The 18,375-nt window shown below is 39.1% G+C and overlaps 1 protein-coding gene across 4 annotated transcripts in view; it reads right to left on the reverse strand.

Annotated features, from left to right (window-relative positions):
• fbln2 (fibulin 2) overlaps positions 1-18,375 on the reverse strand; it is a 158,722-nt gene that overhangs the window by 76,540 nt on the left and 63,807 nt on the right. For all 4 annotated transcript variants that reach the window (XR_007035447.1, XR_007035449.1, XR_007035448.1 and 1 more), the window contains exons 5-7: positions 16,509-16,695; positions 5,123-5,239; positions 2,008-2,109 (exon numbers count right to left, since the gene is read on the reverse strand). Coding sequence is in view for 1 of the 4 variants with exons in the window: in XM_047347855.1 (XP_047203811.1) it covers positions 2,008-2,109; positions 5,123-5,239; positions 16,509-16,695 (406 nt within the window). In the remaining 3 variants the exon portion in view is untranslated. The remainder of the gene's footprint in view (positions 1-2,007; positions 2,110-5,122; positions 5,240-16,508; positions 16,696-18,375) is intronic.

An 18,375-nucleotide genomic window follows, 5' to 3' on the forward strand; every position in this document is an offset into this window, starting at 1 on the left:
ACCTTTTTCACACACATCCCACAGTAAACAGATGCACATTGAGATTTTAAAAGTCTCATTACATTTAAATGCAGATGGAAACTCAGAGAAAGAGAGGAACGCTTTATATTTGCTGTAGACCCATAGATCTAGTATCATGCTGCCATTGATTCTTGTTCTAAACAAACTACAGATGTCTGCAGAGACTGCAGGTGTCAGTGCTGTAAACAGCCTGTGCAGAACACAACCACAATAAGAATTTCTCCACAGCTTATTTTAAAGGCACCCTAAATCTTGGTCAAATCCTCAAACATCCACTTCCAAACCAGATAGCGTCCCACTATTTGATTTGTTTCATTCCAGTCTAAACCAAATCCTGCCCACCCACAGTCACATATGGAAACACTTAAGAATAGAAAGTGCTCCCTCTGTTCACTGAATGAACTGATATGGGGGTTGGAGGGGTGCTGAACAAAGTCATCCAGAAGTGCATTTTCAACATACACTGGATCACATTGTGTCCCACCTGCATAGAGTTTCAGAGTACTCTGTAGAACAGAACCTGAAAAATAACTCTGGATAAAAACTCCATTATTTATTCTTATATTACTGGCTCCATCAGTAATTCTAATTACAGCAAACAGAATCTTTAGTACAGTCAGGAATCTTTGCTATGGAGCTGAATTCCAGACAAGTATAATCTTGCTTTTTCCTATTCTCACACCAACATTGCAGCCAATGTTACTGATTGCAAATTCACAAATCGATTTACTAGCTTGTGCAGTAAATTTATTAGTGTGTGACCATCTGTGGAAAAACAAGATTTAGTACGGTAACATTTTTCTCTAGGGAGTGTTCTAACATTCATGGTCTAGTCGAGTTATGACTCATAGTCAAATGTTAAACGTTAAAAAAGGCTGTGGCTGCTTCTTTTGCTACATTGATTTTAATGTCTAATGTTCCTTTTTACTTGGTTATAGATTATCAGCCTTTCTACAGCTCATTGTGCAACCTGCACCAACCTCCATTCTGCCCCAGTTTGTTGGTTGTTTTGAGAGTTTTTAGGACATGGATGGACCTTGGTCAGTGCCTTGCTAAAGTATTTATATCCCACGAACACCTGCAGGTTTTCCTCCCAGATTGCTCTATATTCAGCTCCACTCATCTTCCCCTCAGCTCTGGTCAGCTTCTCTGTCCCTCCTGCACAAATATATCCTCACAGCATGACGCTGCCACTACCATCTTTAACAGTGGGGAAGGTGTGTTCAGGGTGTAAATATGTGTATATTTGTGTGTTTCTGTAACTGTCACGGATAATCCTCTCCTGGGTGCAAAATGTTAAAAACTGGAACAATGATGAGGAAAGACAACTCAACAAAAGGCATATTAGAAACAACTTTATCCTCCCAGACATTTTGGCTTAAGAAGAGCTTAAACAACTATTATGTAAAAGTAAATCACTGGTTACTTACTGGTTTCACATGCATTATAAGCTTTATGATCGCTTGACTCAAGTTAACAATAGATTTTTCAGCAACATAGGAAAATAGTATATTTTCTTCAGTATATACACTGATGATGGAAAACATTGTTCCTCCCCTGTCTAATCATTACCATGGTAACAGACTTGTTGTAACCTTTGACCTCTTAATAGAAATGCTGCAGCTGTGGCACAGAGGTTCATCGTATAGTTTTCTTATTGCTGATAAACCTGCCACAGGGTAACTGGCAGCAGTGTTTGGCTCAGCCACCAGTTAGTGAATCAGTACATTATTTATTATCACAACACTTGTATTTTGCCAGTTCCTAGTTGACTCTATCCAGTTAAAAAATGATCCAGATTTTTGATCACTGCTCCATTGCACTGTTATTATAATAATATCTCTGTTTGTGCCCCTTGTCACCTATGCAACAGTGACCTGTATATTACAGTCAAGGTATGGGGTTATTACCATCACTATAATATAAAGATTACTTAATACATTTGTTATTGGAGGCCCTGACCTGACAGGGACTTGGAGCCCTTACCTTCACATGTTCTTCTATCGGTCATCAGTGAAAACCCTGGAAAGCAGGAGCAGTAAGCTTGGCCCGCCACTGCAGTACACTGCTGACTGCAGCCACCCTGATCTGTAAGAAAAAAGCAGCATAATCTGTCATCTCTGGACTCAACACAGCTACACCCTTAGACCAGATGTGAACACTTGTTACATTTTTTGTGTTTTTTACTCCCTTTAGGATCAAATGTTTCCTGTTTCAGAAGAAATCTCTGGGCTATTACTGTCACACACCAAAATCACAACTGGTTTTCTCTCCATTCACCAGCTGTGCTGGGGCACAGCCAGGAAGTATTCAACATGTCCTCCATGCACTGCTGAGGTAAGAGCTGCCAGACAGATCTGTCATGATATTTATAGACAGTCTTGGAAAAGTCTTTATGCAACTTGAACCTGTACACATTTTGTAATGTTACGAACCTAAGCTTCCTTGTGTTTTATTCAGATTTTATGACCAATTCAATGTAGTGGATGCCTGTGTGGTGGAAAGAAAATGATAGTCATGAACCTGAGGTGTTAGGTTTTGCATTTCATTTGTGTTCATGTTTTTCAGCATTTTCCATATTTATTATGTTCTATAGATTTTGCCATATCTGGTTTTTATTTTTGCCATACCAGTTCATTTACTTGTGCTCACTATTGTTAGGTGTATTCCTTCAGTTACAGTACAAATGTAATAGGTAAGTTGATTGTTACCTACATAATCAGACTGAGTGACAGGACTCTAACTAACTGGATATAATTGCCACACAGAGCAAGTACAGCTCCAGGCCAATTCATCCCTTCCTACTTAATGTTCCTTTTGAGGATAAGAGGTTGGACTGTTTACACCTTCAGTTTACTCTCAGCAGTCATGTTCAACAGATTAGACTATACGTTCCGATGAGGATTGTTAGATTAAAAGTACTGTTTGAAAATAACAACCTTTAAGCAGGCACCAAATATATTTTCCATAAAGCCCACATTTCTGTATTAAAATGTTTGTATTGGTCTGATGTAATATTCTAATCCTAAATGTCATATTGTCTTCTGAAAACATCATTGACAGAAATAAATGCTTGAATCTATATCTTAAATCTATATATATATATAAACAGTTTCAATTACTGAGTTACTGAAAGAAATTATATTTTCTGTAATATTCTAACGTATTGAGTATGACTGTATATCTGTGGAACATGAATTTGTTCAGCATCTCTGGACAGAACCAAAATCAACTCTGAAAGCGGAGTGGTGCTAAATGTGTTTATATGCATTATATATGTGCTCATTTTGTTAGTTCCTGTTTATTTGTATTTATGCTAGATGAAGAAATAGGTGGGAGAAAACTATTAAATATCCAGAAGTAAAAATCTGGCATATATAAATGTGCATGACAGGTCATAAATCTTGATCAGATCAATAGTCTTTGCCGGTGTTTACCAAAATGACCAACAGCTTTTCCAACACTTGACAGAGTTTGATTAGGGTTTCATTTGGATTTTACTGAGTCTAGAAGGTGGTCTTTGGCAGTTATTGAGCATTTGATGTGTTCAGATCTCACAGGTCTGTACACCACAGGTTTTCAACATTTTAGATCATTATCATGCTGAAAGACCCAATGGATCCCCCTCAAATCAAGAGTTAAACATGGTGGTCGTAGTGTTATGATCTGGAGGTGCTTTCTAACTTATGGACCTTGATGATTTGTTGTAATAGATGGATCGATGAATTCTACTCTACCAGAGAATCCTGAAATACAAAGTCCAGCTATCAGTTTGTGATCTTATGCAGCAGGGTATATGGGTTATGCAGACAGACAATAATCCAAAGCACACCAACAACAGCAATCAGATGCATTGTGAATGACAGATTTATAGGCACTTGCATGGATGCAGTGTTATGATTCTGGGCTGTTTGTCTGCACTGCCTCTGCCTGTCTGCTGATTATCTCTCTGCTGAAGCTATTCTGATAATATTGCTTTTACGTGCCCCTTCCCTGCCAGATCCTAATCACGCCTCACCCGCTCCACCTGTTCACCTGGCTTTATATACTGTTCTCCAGCTGACAACCAGTGCCAGATTATCGAAAGCCTTGTGTTAGTAAATGTCCAGCGTTCCTTTCTTCTCTGGCTGCCTGATCTTGATGTCGTTTTTGTCTCCTGGATTTCTCTGCTCTGTCTTGCCCACATTGGATATTTCCCTGGCTTCTGATCTCTGGGCACTGACCTTATTTCTGCCTCCTGGCTGCCATCTCCTGCCTAACCACTGGATCCTTTTGCCTGAATCTGCCTTCCCAGTTATGACCGTTTCTGTCCCCTGACCACCGTAACCTGTCAAGTCACTAGGTTGTTAAACCTGATGATTCCTTCCTGTGCAACATTTCTGTCATCACACTCCATCTGATCATAACATCAGACTGAGGATTCCACAGCGTTTCTGACTCACTGTGACGTCAACCTGCTGCCACCAGATAATAACGCTGAGGAGCCGAAGGTCAACAGCCTCATCCTCCCACTGATTCTAAGGTTAGTGGCTTTATTTCTGTGTTTCATGTCATACTCAGTTCTCTGCTCAGCCACTAATTAATCTGTCTGTCTTTCGGGGTTCCTGAGCCCGCTGTTGGTGGGTTCCTGCCAAACATCCTTAACAGCTCTCAATAAACCTTTCTATATTTATCTGTTGTGTCCGGCTGAAATTTCGGGTCCTCAGTTCGAACTGTTACACGCAGGCTCTGACCTCATATGATAAAATTCCTGACGTAAATAGATAAATCTAAATAACAGAACAAGGCTAACAGACCAAGGCAGAGATGAAGAAATGTTTCATCTGCATGAAGAATGGTCTAAAATCTCCATGAAGATCTAAAATAATAAAATGTGACAAAAGAGCAAAAAAGAAGAAAATACTGTTTCATAACTGTAACTCAATCATTTTGAATTAATACTTGACTGTTTGTGTTATATACTTATCTTGAAACAAATGTTAGAAGTACCAACAAACATTTCCCTAACATACTTTTCCACACATCGCAAATATCAGACAGTTGTGATAAGAAAATGGTGAAAGTGCTTATTAAATGCATTATAATAATATTTTTAGATTACCTGCACATGGATGGAGGTGGGCAGGGCTTGTGGTGGTCTCACTGGTTGTAGTTATGGTGACAGTGGCTTGTGTAGAACTGTTCAGTTCTTCCACATGGCTGTGCTCCTCTGGAGTCTCTGCACAACAACAATTAGCGGAGATAAAGATACTCCAACAACATGAATAATTAAATTGGGACATTATAGATTATTATAAAACTCAACAAGCTGATAAAAAAGGCTGGCTCTGTTCTGGGGACTCCTCTGGAGATCATTGTGGAAAGAAGGATTCTTCATAAAATGAAGAACATTATGAAGAACCCTGAGCATCCTCTTCATGAGACTGTCCTACAACAACAGAGTGTCTTCAGTCAGAGGCTTCTTCAGATCTGCTGTAAGACGGAGCGCTACAGGAGATCCTTCCTGCCTACAGCCATCAGCATCTACAACGGCTCTTAGGAAACCTTCATAATATGAGCTATAACAACATTTCATTTCCCTTTGGGATTAATAAAGTATTTTTGAATTGAATTGAATTATAGTGAAATATAATGATTCTGTTTTGTTCGCCCCAGCCCCATATTTCTAGTATAGTTCTGTGTTCCTTATTTTTCTGTTCCCCTCTGGCAGTTAGTTGTATTTGGTTATTTATTCCTGCTAGGTTTTGTTATCTCCCTTTAGTTTCTTGTTGTTAGGTTATTTGTGGTATTAGGTTGTCGCTTTCCTGTTCCCCCCTGTCAGTTAGTGTTTGTTACCTAGTCCAGTTCTCCTCTGTTAGTTTACTTATTTCCGTACTTGTTATTATAGTTTACTTTTAGATCTATTTTCCCCTTGGGTTTATTTATAGGTTACTTTCTCTTGTGTCCCTGCGTTTCCCAGTACTGTCGCCATAGTAACCATTCATTCTCTCAGTCTCCATAGCTGGATCACCTGTTTTCACTTCTCATCTGATCACCATAGCTTCCCTCTCATTGGTCCATTTTCCTCCTCTACTTGCTTATATACCCGGCAGTACTCATTATTCTCCACTGGTTCCTCATGTCATGCAAGTCATGTTTTGTCACGTCTTTCCTCAAGCTCTTTGTGCTTCTTTGGATTGTGCTTCCTGTGCTAACCCATCTGTGATTCTCCAGCGACCCTGTAAGTGCTGTACTTTGAGCCTTTATTAAAGAACATCTTACTTAACAACATGCCGAGCCCTAGTCCCTGTTTGCATTTTGGTCCACAACAACCTCAGATCGTGACAGAAATGTCAACACAACTATATTCAAATTTGAAGTTTCATACATTTTATAAGAAGTATTACATCTGCCTGTTGTTTTTCTTGCTATTATTTTTTATGTGTTTGACATTAGCCACCTGGCTATAATCTCACCAATTTATATACTAACATTCATAAAAATGCATTGTTCTAGTTTTAAAAAGAAACAAAGTAAACTAAACTGCACTCGGAGGTAAAAAATGTGAGAAGGAGATATTCCAACAAACAATCTGATTAATGATGGATTTGTTTGTCATTGTTCTAATTTCCAGCAGTTAGGAGTAAGAAATGAATCATTTTATGGTAATTTTACAGCTTTTTGTACCAGTGCAGAGAATTCTGATGGAATCAGTTGTTGGTGTAAATAAAACTACTGAGATAAAAAAACAAAACCAGTCAAATCTGCTCTAGTCTTGTATTTATTAAACGGATGCAACATACTAAAACATATTGAGCACACAATTAGTCAGTGCATGTGTTTGGAGTTGGATTTTCTCAATACAAACTAGTTACGATAAATAAAATAAAATAAGAGGGTATCTAATTTTTTTTATCCATAATATTAAATTAAAATACAAGCTGTTAATTTTTATATTGAAATGCAGATATGCAGAAATTTAAATTTTGTTAAGATTTTTTCTTTGCATAGTAATATACTTAAAACATGAAGCAACCAGCACAACCACCTGACACCCTCCACACCCCAACTTGCACTAACACAGTATATGCTCAACACTGTGATTATATCAGGATTGCATTTAAACATGAAAAGAAACAGACCAATTATAATTTTCTACTCATCTAGTTTTAACTACAAAAAAGAAAATCAACTAGCATTTCACTTTAAAAATAATTTTTATTTTTAAACACTAATACAATAACTGCTTGTTTTCTGTTTTTTATTACTAGTTTCTGATGACAACATCCAATTACCAAAACTGCTGGGACCATTATTAAATTAATGCAGGTAGGTCAGTATTATGTAAACATCTAAATCAAATAGGATTACATTTCTTACAATTTACCAGTAGTAATGTAAAAGAATCTACCATAGTCAGTAAAAGACATGGCATGTAGTGACATCGTCTACTGTTGTGTTTGTTCACTATTGAGTCCTTAGATTTTGCATTTGTCTCTCACCATCCTGGTCACATTGGAACTGCATTTTAACAGGACAGAGGAGCTGAAATCTGCTGAAACAAAAAAAGTCTGTATTATTGAAGAGTTCTGCCCTTTCGCACTAAAAATAAGACCTAATAAAGATGTCATTCTTGGATCAGAAATTTGGCCATCCACTGATCCAGACCCATCCACTGATCTGTGTTGCAGCAGTTCATATTTTAGCTGATTTTACTCTGGAAGATACAAGCAAAAATGCCCACTCACTTAAAAATACAGTACATTTAAATTAACATAGCAGAATCCAGATATGTTTAATTAATGAAAGCTGTAATATATATTTGAGGGGACTTTTGTCATGGTTCGGTTTTAATTCGGACCAAAGTGCAGAGGAAGATTCCAGAAGCCAGCAGAATGAAGGTAAGTAGAGTTTTAATGGCTTGTATTGACAGGACTCAGACCAGACCACTGACTTAAACAACATCAGGATAAACATCAGGATAAACAATGCAGGGAACAGAAACATCAGGGTATAAATACAAACAGGGAGAACCCATGAACCAAGGGACAGAATAATCATGGGGAACAAGTGTGGGTCAGACTACTGAGACAGAGGGAGAGAAACCAATTAACAAGTCAAGACAAAGAACTGAGGATAAACAGAGAACCAGAACAGGTATAAATGAACCAAAACACAAACAAAGACAGATCCTGACACCTTTCTGTTACTGAACAGTGCCATGATCTGTGAGTTTTGTTTGTCTTGTACTTGGATCAATTCAGGTTGTTTTTACTTTTCAGTTTCTAACACTTAACAACTTTCATCACAACTTCTAACACCTTTAATACATGGTTTGTGTTGTTATTCTTATGGCCTGCAATTTTAGCACTTTATTTAGTCCCAGAGACTTCAAAACGCAGTGTCGTTTCTGCAGTTGTTTTTGTCCGTATTATTTACCAAGAGAGTTCACGGGTGTTATTTTGGAAACTGCTTACATTCCACTGTCAGCTGTTGCCAACATTGCTTGTAATGTCATTCAATTCAATTCAATTCAATTCAATTCAATTCAATTCAAAGATACTTTATTGATCCCCGAGGGGAAATTAGAATTCCAGTACAAACCATCCAAACATACATCATGACACAAGACAATGGGGGGACGGGTGACTGAGGCTTTGCTGCCCACTCACAGGCGCTGCCCTTGCTAGATGAGAAAAGAGGCAAGTAGAGGGAAAAAAAAATAATATTTCACACTTTATCCTTAGCAGGATACAGTTTGAGATTGCAAAAAACCTCAGCACAAAGAAGCAACAAGTTGACAAAACAACATCATGCCGGGAACGGTCAAGGTGGTGTGAGGGGTGCATATGTTTATCTTGAGCATGTGTGTGTGTGCAAGTGAGTGTGTGCAAGTAAGTCCATGAAGCACTGTCACAGAGGCCATTGTCCTTGATGGTTCGTTGGAATGTACATCAACCGGCCAAGTTCTGAGCAGGTCCACAGATGTCCTCAGGGAAGGGAGGGGGCAGAGGGAGCAGAGCGTCATGTTTACATAACTTCCAGGAGAGGTTGAAGATAGCCAGCCATCAAGGCCGTGCAGGGGAGCCAGATTCAGAAAAACAATAATTATTTGGGTTAGGCTGACTCTTAATTTTCCGTCAGCCTTGAGAGTCTCGCTGGTGCTTCTCAAAGGCAAATCCAAACAGCCAAATTCAGCTCTGTTGTTGCTAAGCAACAAACACAACACCCCGATGCATTGTGGCAGTACCTGGAGATTGTAATCAAGACTCAGACTCTGCTACATTTTCAAAGATTTAACAGTTTGTCAGCTGCTCTACCGGAGAAAACAAATTGCTAGATTTGTTTTATGCAAATGTCAACGATTCATACATTTCCAGAACAAGACCTCCTCTTGGGAAATCATGTAATAATCTTGTTTCTCTCTGTTCAAAATATAAACCCTTATATTCAAAGACAATGTTTAATGAAGATAACTGTGAAGAGATTGTCACAGGAAGCCCTGCAGGGTTGTTTTAACGCTACAGACTGGGATGCACCAGGCCAGCCATATGGAAATGACTTCAATGAAATGATTGAGTATGCGACCGACTGTATTAACTTCTGTGTGGATAACACCATCCCCACCAGAAGGGTGAGATGCTTCCCAATAACAAACCCTGGATCACCAGTGACCTGAAGGAACTCCTAAACAAGAAAAACAGCCTTCAGGGAGGGTGTGATGGCCACACCTGCAGCCATACAGTCTGTAATTCCACACACCAACACTTTTTACATCCAATGCAGCATAAATACATGGGTTTCTGTTTATATTTTCATTTGACAATATTGAAATACATTAGTTCTAATTGTAGTGCGCACATTTGGTTAACTTTTGTATGTTTCATTTTGTCAAATATTTAATAGCTTTGTGCTTTCTTTGCTGGTGCTGTGGGGGAGTATCTTGATCTCAAGCAATGGACTCTGGCTGGCACACTGCAATCCCAGATTGACTGATTGGGTGATACCATCTAGAGTTCCACCATGGGGGAAGACCATGGAGTCTTTATTCTAATTTTGCACAAGTTCTCTTTGCTTTTGTTATTTGCTTATTTTGTTTAGTTATGAGTCATTCAAGTTAATTCTTAAGCTAACTGTTTAGTTATTTTTGTTAGTTAAATTTGTGTAGATGTTTCCCTTCCCTCTTCCTCGGTGTGTCAGTCTGGTCTGATCAGCCAGTATTTAAGTCCCCTTTGTTTGTTGTGTGGGAGGTCAGTTTGTTTGTTTTTGGGCAGTTAGTTTGAGGTTTCGTTATGTTAAATTTTTTTGTCTTGAGTTTAGTTTCTTTATTGGACCTCTTTTAAGGGCCATTTAACCATGAATTGAATTTTGGGGGAAATAAAACCCATGTTTTATGAAAATTATTATTGTGTCCTCATGCTAGACCGGCCCAGGCTCTCACACATGGTGTCAGAAGAGGGATCTGCCAGTTGAGGACACAATCTTTTTGTTTTTGGATATTTTGGCAGTTTTTTCTTAAGCTCAGTTTTTTTTTTTTGCTTTTTTGACTCTCTATGCTTTTCCCTTTTTGACCATCCACTGTGGAGCCAGGAAAAATAAAGCAGCAGAGGAACCATGTGCTGGAGAAGAAGAAATGGAGGCTGGAGCTTCTACAATGGCAGCAGACACTGGGGGTGAAGATGATAGAGAACCAACACTGAGAGACCTGACCTGATTTTGCAGGCGTTCATGGGCCAGGTAAAATTAAACCAAGAACGTGAAAAACAGGAACAGCAGTTTAAAGCCTTAAAACATCAGTTTCAGCTTTTACAAATGGAAGTGCAGGCCCACACATCTCCACTCCCTGAACCCTCTTCAGCTAATCCAGAAACCCAGGAGTATGACAATGAAGACGTCCACCGGGCCCAGGCTATATCTGCACCAGTCAATACATCTTCAGGTCAGTCACAATTCTCTCTTGAGCCAAGGTTACAGAAATTGACAAGTGAAGATCATATTGAACATTTCATTGTTACATTTGAGAGAGTTGCTGCTGCCTGTAGATGGCCAAAAGCAGACTGGGTTTTCTGTCTCATTCCTCTCCTAACTGGTAAGGCAAGGAGTGCCTATGTTCATATGGATGTTGATGAGACACTAAGATACACTGCTCAAAAACATAAAGGGAACACTCAAATAACACAACCTAGATCTGAATGAATGAAATATTCTCATTGAATACTTTGTTCTGTACAAAGTTGAATGGGCTGACAACAAAATCACACAAAAATTATGAATGGAAATCAAATTTATTAACCAATGGAGGCCTGGATTTGGAGTCACACACAAAATTAAAGTGGAAAAACACACTACAGGCTGATCCAACTTTGATGTAATGTCTCTAAATCATTTATTTATTTACTGTTTGATGTTGAAAAGTTAAGAGGTGTTTTATTTTGCTGCATGTCATGTTCCAAATGGGTGTTTGTCTACTTGGGAAAGTTAAAGACCTAGTCATTTGGAGATATCCCCACCTTCTAAAGTCTTTAAACACATATGTTGGATGCCCATTAAAATTTTGATATGATAGAATTTAAGCTTTGAACCAAGTCTGGGGTGGTTTAACTGGGATTATAGAGAAGATATAGTTTATTTTAGGGAGGATCTTCATTTTAGTCGCAGACACTCTTCAACTGACTCCCATGACTGACAATGGGAGAGTTCTCCACCACTGAGGTTGTCTTTTATTAATTAGAGTAATAGGATATTTGTGTTGGTTAATTCAGTCTGTTAGAAGTATTGATGCTCAGGTACCTGATGTTTCCAATCTGTAAAGGAATGGTTGGAGAGAGACATATTAGAGGACAAAGCAAGGACTTTGACTTGTTCTAATTAGAGTAATATGAAATTGTTGAGAACTTTCTTGTTGGTGTTATTGTCTCTCTTATAGAGGGGTTTATATTTTCCAGAAAGAGCAACACAGCAACATATAAACAAATTTAGTGGATCTAATTAGCTGTTTGAAATAGTTTTGCTTTGACAAATTGCAGCCACCAGTGGTTCAATGAATAAAACAAAAAGTAAAGGAGAGAGGACAACGCTTTGAGGCCTCTGATCAAAACGAATGGTTTTAATGGCTTAAAACCATTCGTTTTGATCAGTCAATAAAATGCAGTGAATGAACAAAAGAGAAATCTAAATCATATCAATATTGGGTGTGACCACTCTTTGCCTTCAAAACAGCATCAGTTCTTCAGTTTTTGAAGGAACTCGGCTGGTAGGTTGTTCCAAACATCTTGGAGAACTAACCACAGATCTTCTGTGGATGAAGGCTTTCTCACATCCTTCTGTCTCTTCATGTCATCCCAGACACACTCCATGATGTAGAGATCAGGGCTCTGTGGGGCCATACCATCATTTCCAGTAAGTCTTCTTCTTCTTTATACTGAAGATAGTTCTTAATGACTTTGGCTGTATGTTTGGGTTTGTTCACTAAGCATTTTGTAAATTGATAAAAATAAACAATTACCATTTATATTTCTGAAAGCATTCTTAGTTTACAGCATTTTTTTCACACCAAAGTCTAAATTCCTTGATCGGTAAGTTTCTCTCTACTGATCACTAGGACCACATTGTTTTTTGCTGCAACAACCAATCTCAGCTCTCAGAAGACAGCGTCACACCTAGCAACAGGGTCAACCCCACTTCCTCACTAAGATAGGAATTTCTGTCGTCTACTCGCTCAGTCGCTCTCAGCAGCGAGCTGAATCACTCGAGTCATTGTAATGCTGGAAGACCCAACCCTGACCCATCTTCAGTACTTTTACTGAGGGTAGGAGGCTGATGCACAAAATTTTGCAATGCATGGCACCATCCCTTGTCCCCTCAGCATGTTTTAGTTCTTATGTCCCCTTTGCAGAAAACCACCCCTAAAGCATGATGTTTCCACCCGCATGCTACATTCTTGGGATGATGTTCTTGGGATTGCACGCATCGTTCTCCTCCTCCAAACACAGCGGTTCATACTAAAAAGTTCTATTTTGGTCTCATCAAACCACATGACCTTCTCTCATGCTTCCTCTGCATCATCTAGATGGTCATGGGCAAACTTATAAGGGGTCTGGACATGTGTTGGCTTGAGCAGGGGGACCTTGTGCAGGATTGTAATTCATGACGGTGCAGTGTATGATCATTAGTAACTTTTGAGACTGTGGCCCTAGTTCTCTTCAGGTAGTTGACCAGGTCTTCCTGTGTAGTTCTGGGCTGATCCCTTACTTTACTTAAGATCACTGATACTCCACGAGGTGAGATCTTGCATTGACCCCCAGTCTGAGGAGGATTGAAAGTTATCTTGATTTTTTAAATAATTGCACCAACAGTTGTTGTCTTCTCACCAAGCTTCTTGCCTATTGTCCTGTAGCCCACCCCAGGCTTCTGCAGGTCTACAGGTCCTTCTCAAAAAATTAGCATATTGTGATAAAGTTCATTATTTTCCATAATGTAATGATGAAAATTTAACATTCATATATTTTAGATTCATTGCACACTAACTGAAATATTTCAGGTCTTTTATTGTCTTAATACAGATGATTTTGGCATACAGCTCATGAAAACCCAAAATTCCTATCTCACAAAATTAGCATATTATTAAAAGGGTCTCTAAACGAGCTATGAACCTAATCATCTGAATCAACGAGTTAACTCTAAACACCTGCAAAAGATTCCTGAGGCCTTTAAAACTCCCAGCCTGGTTCATCACTCAAAACCCCAATCATGGGTAAGACTGCCGACCTGACTGCTGTCCAGAAGGCCACTATTGACACCCTCAAGCAAGAGGGTAAGACACAGAAAGACATTTCTGAACAAATAGGCTGTTCCCAGAGTGCTGTATCAAGGCACCTCAGTGGGAAGTCTGTGGGAAGGAAAAAGTGTGGCAGAAAACGCTGCACAACGAGAAGAGGTGACCGGACCCTGAGGAAGATTGTGGAGAAGGGCCGATTCCAGACCTTGGGGGACCTGCGGAAGCAGTGGAGTAGAAACATCCAGAGCCACCGTGCACAGGCGTGTGCAGGAAATGGGCTACAGGTGCCGCATTCCCCAGACCTGGGCTACAGAGAAGCAGCACTGGACTGTTGCTCAGTGGTCCAAAGTACTTTTTTCGGATGAAAGCAAATTCTGCATGTCATTCAGAAATCAATGTGCCAGAGTCTGGAGGAAGACTGGGGAGAAGGAAATGCCAAAATGCCAGAAGTCCAGTGTCAAGTACCCACAGTCAGTGATGGTCTGGGGTGCCGTGTCAGCTGCTGGTGTTGGTCCACTGTGTTTTATCAAGGGCAGGGTCAATGCAGCTAGCTATCAGGAGATTTTGGAGCACTTCATGCTTCCATCTGCTGAAAAGCTTTATGGAGATGAAGATTTCATTTTTCAGCACGACCTGGCACCTGCTCACAGTGCCAAAACCACTGGTAAATGGTTTACTGACCATGGTATCACTGTGCTCAATTGGCCTGCCAACTCTCCTGACCTGAACCCCATAGATAATCTGTGGGATATTGTGAAGAGAACGTTGAGAGACTCAAGACCCAACACTCTGGATGAGCTAAAGGCCGCTATCGAAGCATCCTGGGCCTCCATAAGACCTCAGCAGTGCCACAGGCTGATTGCCTCCATGCCACGCCGCATTGAAGCAGTCATTTCTGCAAAAGGATTCCCGACCAAGTATTGAGTGCATAACTGTACATGATTATTTGAAGGTTGACGTTTTTTGTATTAAAAACACTTTTCTTTTATTGGTCGGATGAAATATGCTAATTTTGTGAGATAGGAATTTTGGGTTTTCATGAGCTGTATGCCAAAATCATCCGTATTAAGACAATAAAAGACCTGAAATATTTCAGTTAGTGTGCAATGAATCTAAAATATATGAATGTTAAATTTTAATCATTACATTATAGAAAATAATGAACTTTATCACAATATGCTAATTTTTTGAGAAGGACCTGTACAACTTTGTCACTGGGGCTTTTGACAGTCTTTGGTCTTGCTCATGCTGGGGAAGTTGGAGTCTGGTTGAGTATGTGGACAGGTGTGTTTCAGACAGGTAACAAGCTCAAACAGGTGCAATTAATACAGATAATGAGTGAAGGATGGGAGGGCTTCTTAAAGATGAACTAACAGGTCAGAGAGCGAGAATTCTTTCTGGTTTTAGGTGATCAAATACTTATGCAATAAAATGCAAATGAATTATTTAAATGTCATAGAAAGTGATTTTCTTGATTTCTTTTTAGATATTGTTTGTACAGTTGAAGTACACTTACAATAAAAATTACAGACCTCTCCATTGTTTTCAAGGGGGAAAAGCTGCAAATTTTAGATGTGTCTCTCTATGCTCTAACAGACCTGATCTAACTGATTTAATTGCCTTTTTCACATTTAGCAAGTTCTGCAGAAGCCTGTTAATGACACTTTGATGTAAAATTTTGTAAATGTAGGAAACATGCACCCTTTGTACAACTTTAGTTAAACATCTAAGGCTTTTCAAATAAGATTGGCTGATCAAACGCTTTATCATACCTTACACTTCTATTCATCTTAATGGTCAGGATACTCACTCAAAGTAGCAGAGTACCCTAAACATACATAGAGAGAAGAGAATCTCTGACTATTTCTTTCCAAGATATAACTATATAGATAAGTAGCACTTGGCAGTAAAATTGAACTAAGTTTGTTTTACCCTGTTATAAAAAATTAATTTATTTAAATTTAGTGATTGAAATAAAGATGATAGTAGTTTTCTTTTCTAGGTCCACACTTTGAAGGTCAGACGTTATAACCTATTTGAACCACCTGAGTTAATATAATCATAGTAATAGTAGTGCCTTCATTTGATTGGGAAACACTGGTCATGGTTCGTTATTAATGTGTATCTATAAATTGGAAACTGAATAACCAACTACTGGTTTTCCTTCTGGGGATCAGTTACTTCATGGCAGCAGTTTTAATGAGCACAACATTTTAAATGTATGTTAAAGTTCCAGCAAAACTTAAATGGGAGATTTTATTCCATCAAAATTGGGAAAACTCCAGTGCTCATACATATGAGATTGTAAGAATTAAAACTGCAACACCTACAGATGGAAGACAGATTTCTAAAGCTGCTGTCATACCGTTTTGTATCTCCCCATGGATGATGGTAGTTTGAAAGACATTTGCTGTGTGGATCTAAATGTGAGGAAGTGAAGAGGATTCTGTTGAACATTAAGTTGTGCCATCTCATTTCTTGTTTTAAAAAAAGACTCAACTGATTGCGGAGAATGACATTTATATGCCTATGAGTGCACCAGGTGGTCACACAATTATTAGACAAATTGATAAATGAGTAAATTTCCCATTCAGTTGCAAGTGTCCAGCATCCAGGTGAGTGAAACCCATAGTGTAGCGTAGGTATACTACGGTATGAGGCCATGTCTCCAACACAATTGAAACAATAGTGCGACGAGGGCAGAAGGTCCTCTGCAATATGTAAATCATACCTCGTCTGGGCAAGGCAGTTGGCCAGGATTTCTTCTCGCTCCACAGTGGCAGCTGGCTTTGACCTTCATCTTCCTCACAGCAGGAAAGGAAAATGTGGCCACAAGGATAGCTCAGGTACTTGTGGGTATTGCAACCTCGTCCTTCACTGCGCATCCACAGGCCAATAGCACAGCAGCTACAGCACACCTGCTCGTGGACAAAAGCAGAAAAGTTACACACCACAGGTATTCGGTATCATCAATACCATAAACAGTTGTGACCAGAATTTTTTGCAGTGAAAAAGTCTTAGCTTGAGTTTCTATAGCAACACTTTACTGATGTTGCAAGTGCTACCATTACAGCCACAGGTCATACAAGTGTTATTTCTGTGATAGGCCAACACAAAGTAGTGCATAATTATGAAGAAGGAAAATGACTTTTTTTTTTATAATATCTTCCAAACAAGCGTTTAGAAGATATAGTGTGAATTATATTCAGTACCCTTAAATTATACCCCATTGAACCACTTTTTTGTTGCAGTTTTAGCGACAGGTTTTTAGGGTATGTCTCTACCAGCTTTGCACATCTACAGCCTGAAATCTTTGCCCATTCTTCATTAAAACATAGCTCAAGCTCAGTCAGACTGGATAATTAGTGTTCCTGAAAAAGCAATTTAAGGTATTGCCACAGATTCTAAATTGAATTTAGGTCTAGACTTTGACTAGGCCAAGACTATTAAACCTCTGTTCACACTCTGTCTTACACAGTCAGTGATCACAAAATGCTTTGCTGTGAAATATTTAAAAGGTCCTGAGGTTGAACCAGTGGTCAGTGGTTGTTCAGTGTGACAGGCACACTGAGCTCACAATCAAATGTGTCAAGCAGTGCCTCATATTTTTGTGGGAAACCCTTCAGTGTGACTGCTGCAGCAACAGATGTCTGACTGTGGCAAACCATGAGCACTTCCACAACTGTCTCCTTCTCCTCATCTTACTCTCCCCCTTCTTAGCATTCAACTCTTGAAAAAAGGTCTGAAGACTAGTCTTGTTGTCCTTTTGTTTTTTGGAGTATCCTCTGTTTGCTTTGGATATAATTCTGCAGCAGCAACAAATCATACACTCCAGCATTTTTAGTTGTGCAGTATTACAAGAATTACTATTAACTTTTTATAATTTCAAACTCTTGCTGTGTGACATGTTCAAGTTCTGTACAATTTTGAAAATTACACAGTGTGTACCTAGCTAAACAGGTGCTCTTCTAGGATCAGCCTGTATTTAGCTCCATCTATCCTCAAATCAACTCTGAACAGTTTCCCTGTTGCTGCTGAAGAGAAGAATCCTTATAGCAAGCTTTATGCAGGGGGTGGTGTGTTCAGGGTCATGTGTTCTGTCGGTTTTCCTCCACATCAGATTTGGCCAGAAGGTTTAACTGGTCTCGTCCGAGCAGAGCACTTTCTACCGCAGGTTTTCTGTGTTCCTTGCATGGCTTAGTTTAACACCACATCTAATGGGATGTTCAGCTTAAAGGCCTATGAATACTCTTACAAGTCACTGAGCTACGGTGATTGCGAATGTCTTGCATTAATGCCTGTAACATTTTTAATGTGACTTTATGGTGCTTTTCTTTTTGACCTGCTCATCAAACAGCATGCACAGAATGAACATAAAAGCTATGCAGGTTTGTAGCCTTATTCATTCCACTGCAAAGTATTTAAGCTGCAGCTCCATGCTGGAAGACATATTATGCAATAAAAAATAAAAATAAAAAAATTCAGACTTTCAAGTTTTGCTAAAATGTTTCTCTGAAACCTGCTGAGTTGGATTACTTGACACAGAGGTTTGGCATTGCTGCCTTTAAAAAATTAACATCTGGCTCATGGGCCAAACC

Source organism: Girardinichthys multiradiatus, chromosome 20 (genome assembly GCF_021462225.1).
Source record: "Girardinichthys multiradiatus isolate DD_20200921_A chromosome 20, DD_fGirMul_XY1, whole genome shotgun sequence".
Classification (NCBI taxonomy): domain Eukaryota; kingdom Metazoa; phylum Chordata; class Actinopteri; order Cyprinodontiformes; family Goodeidae; genus Girardinichthys; species Girardinichthys multiradiatus.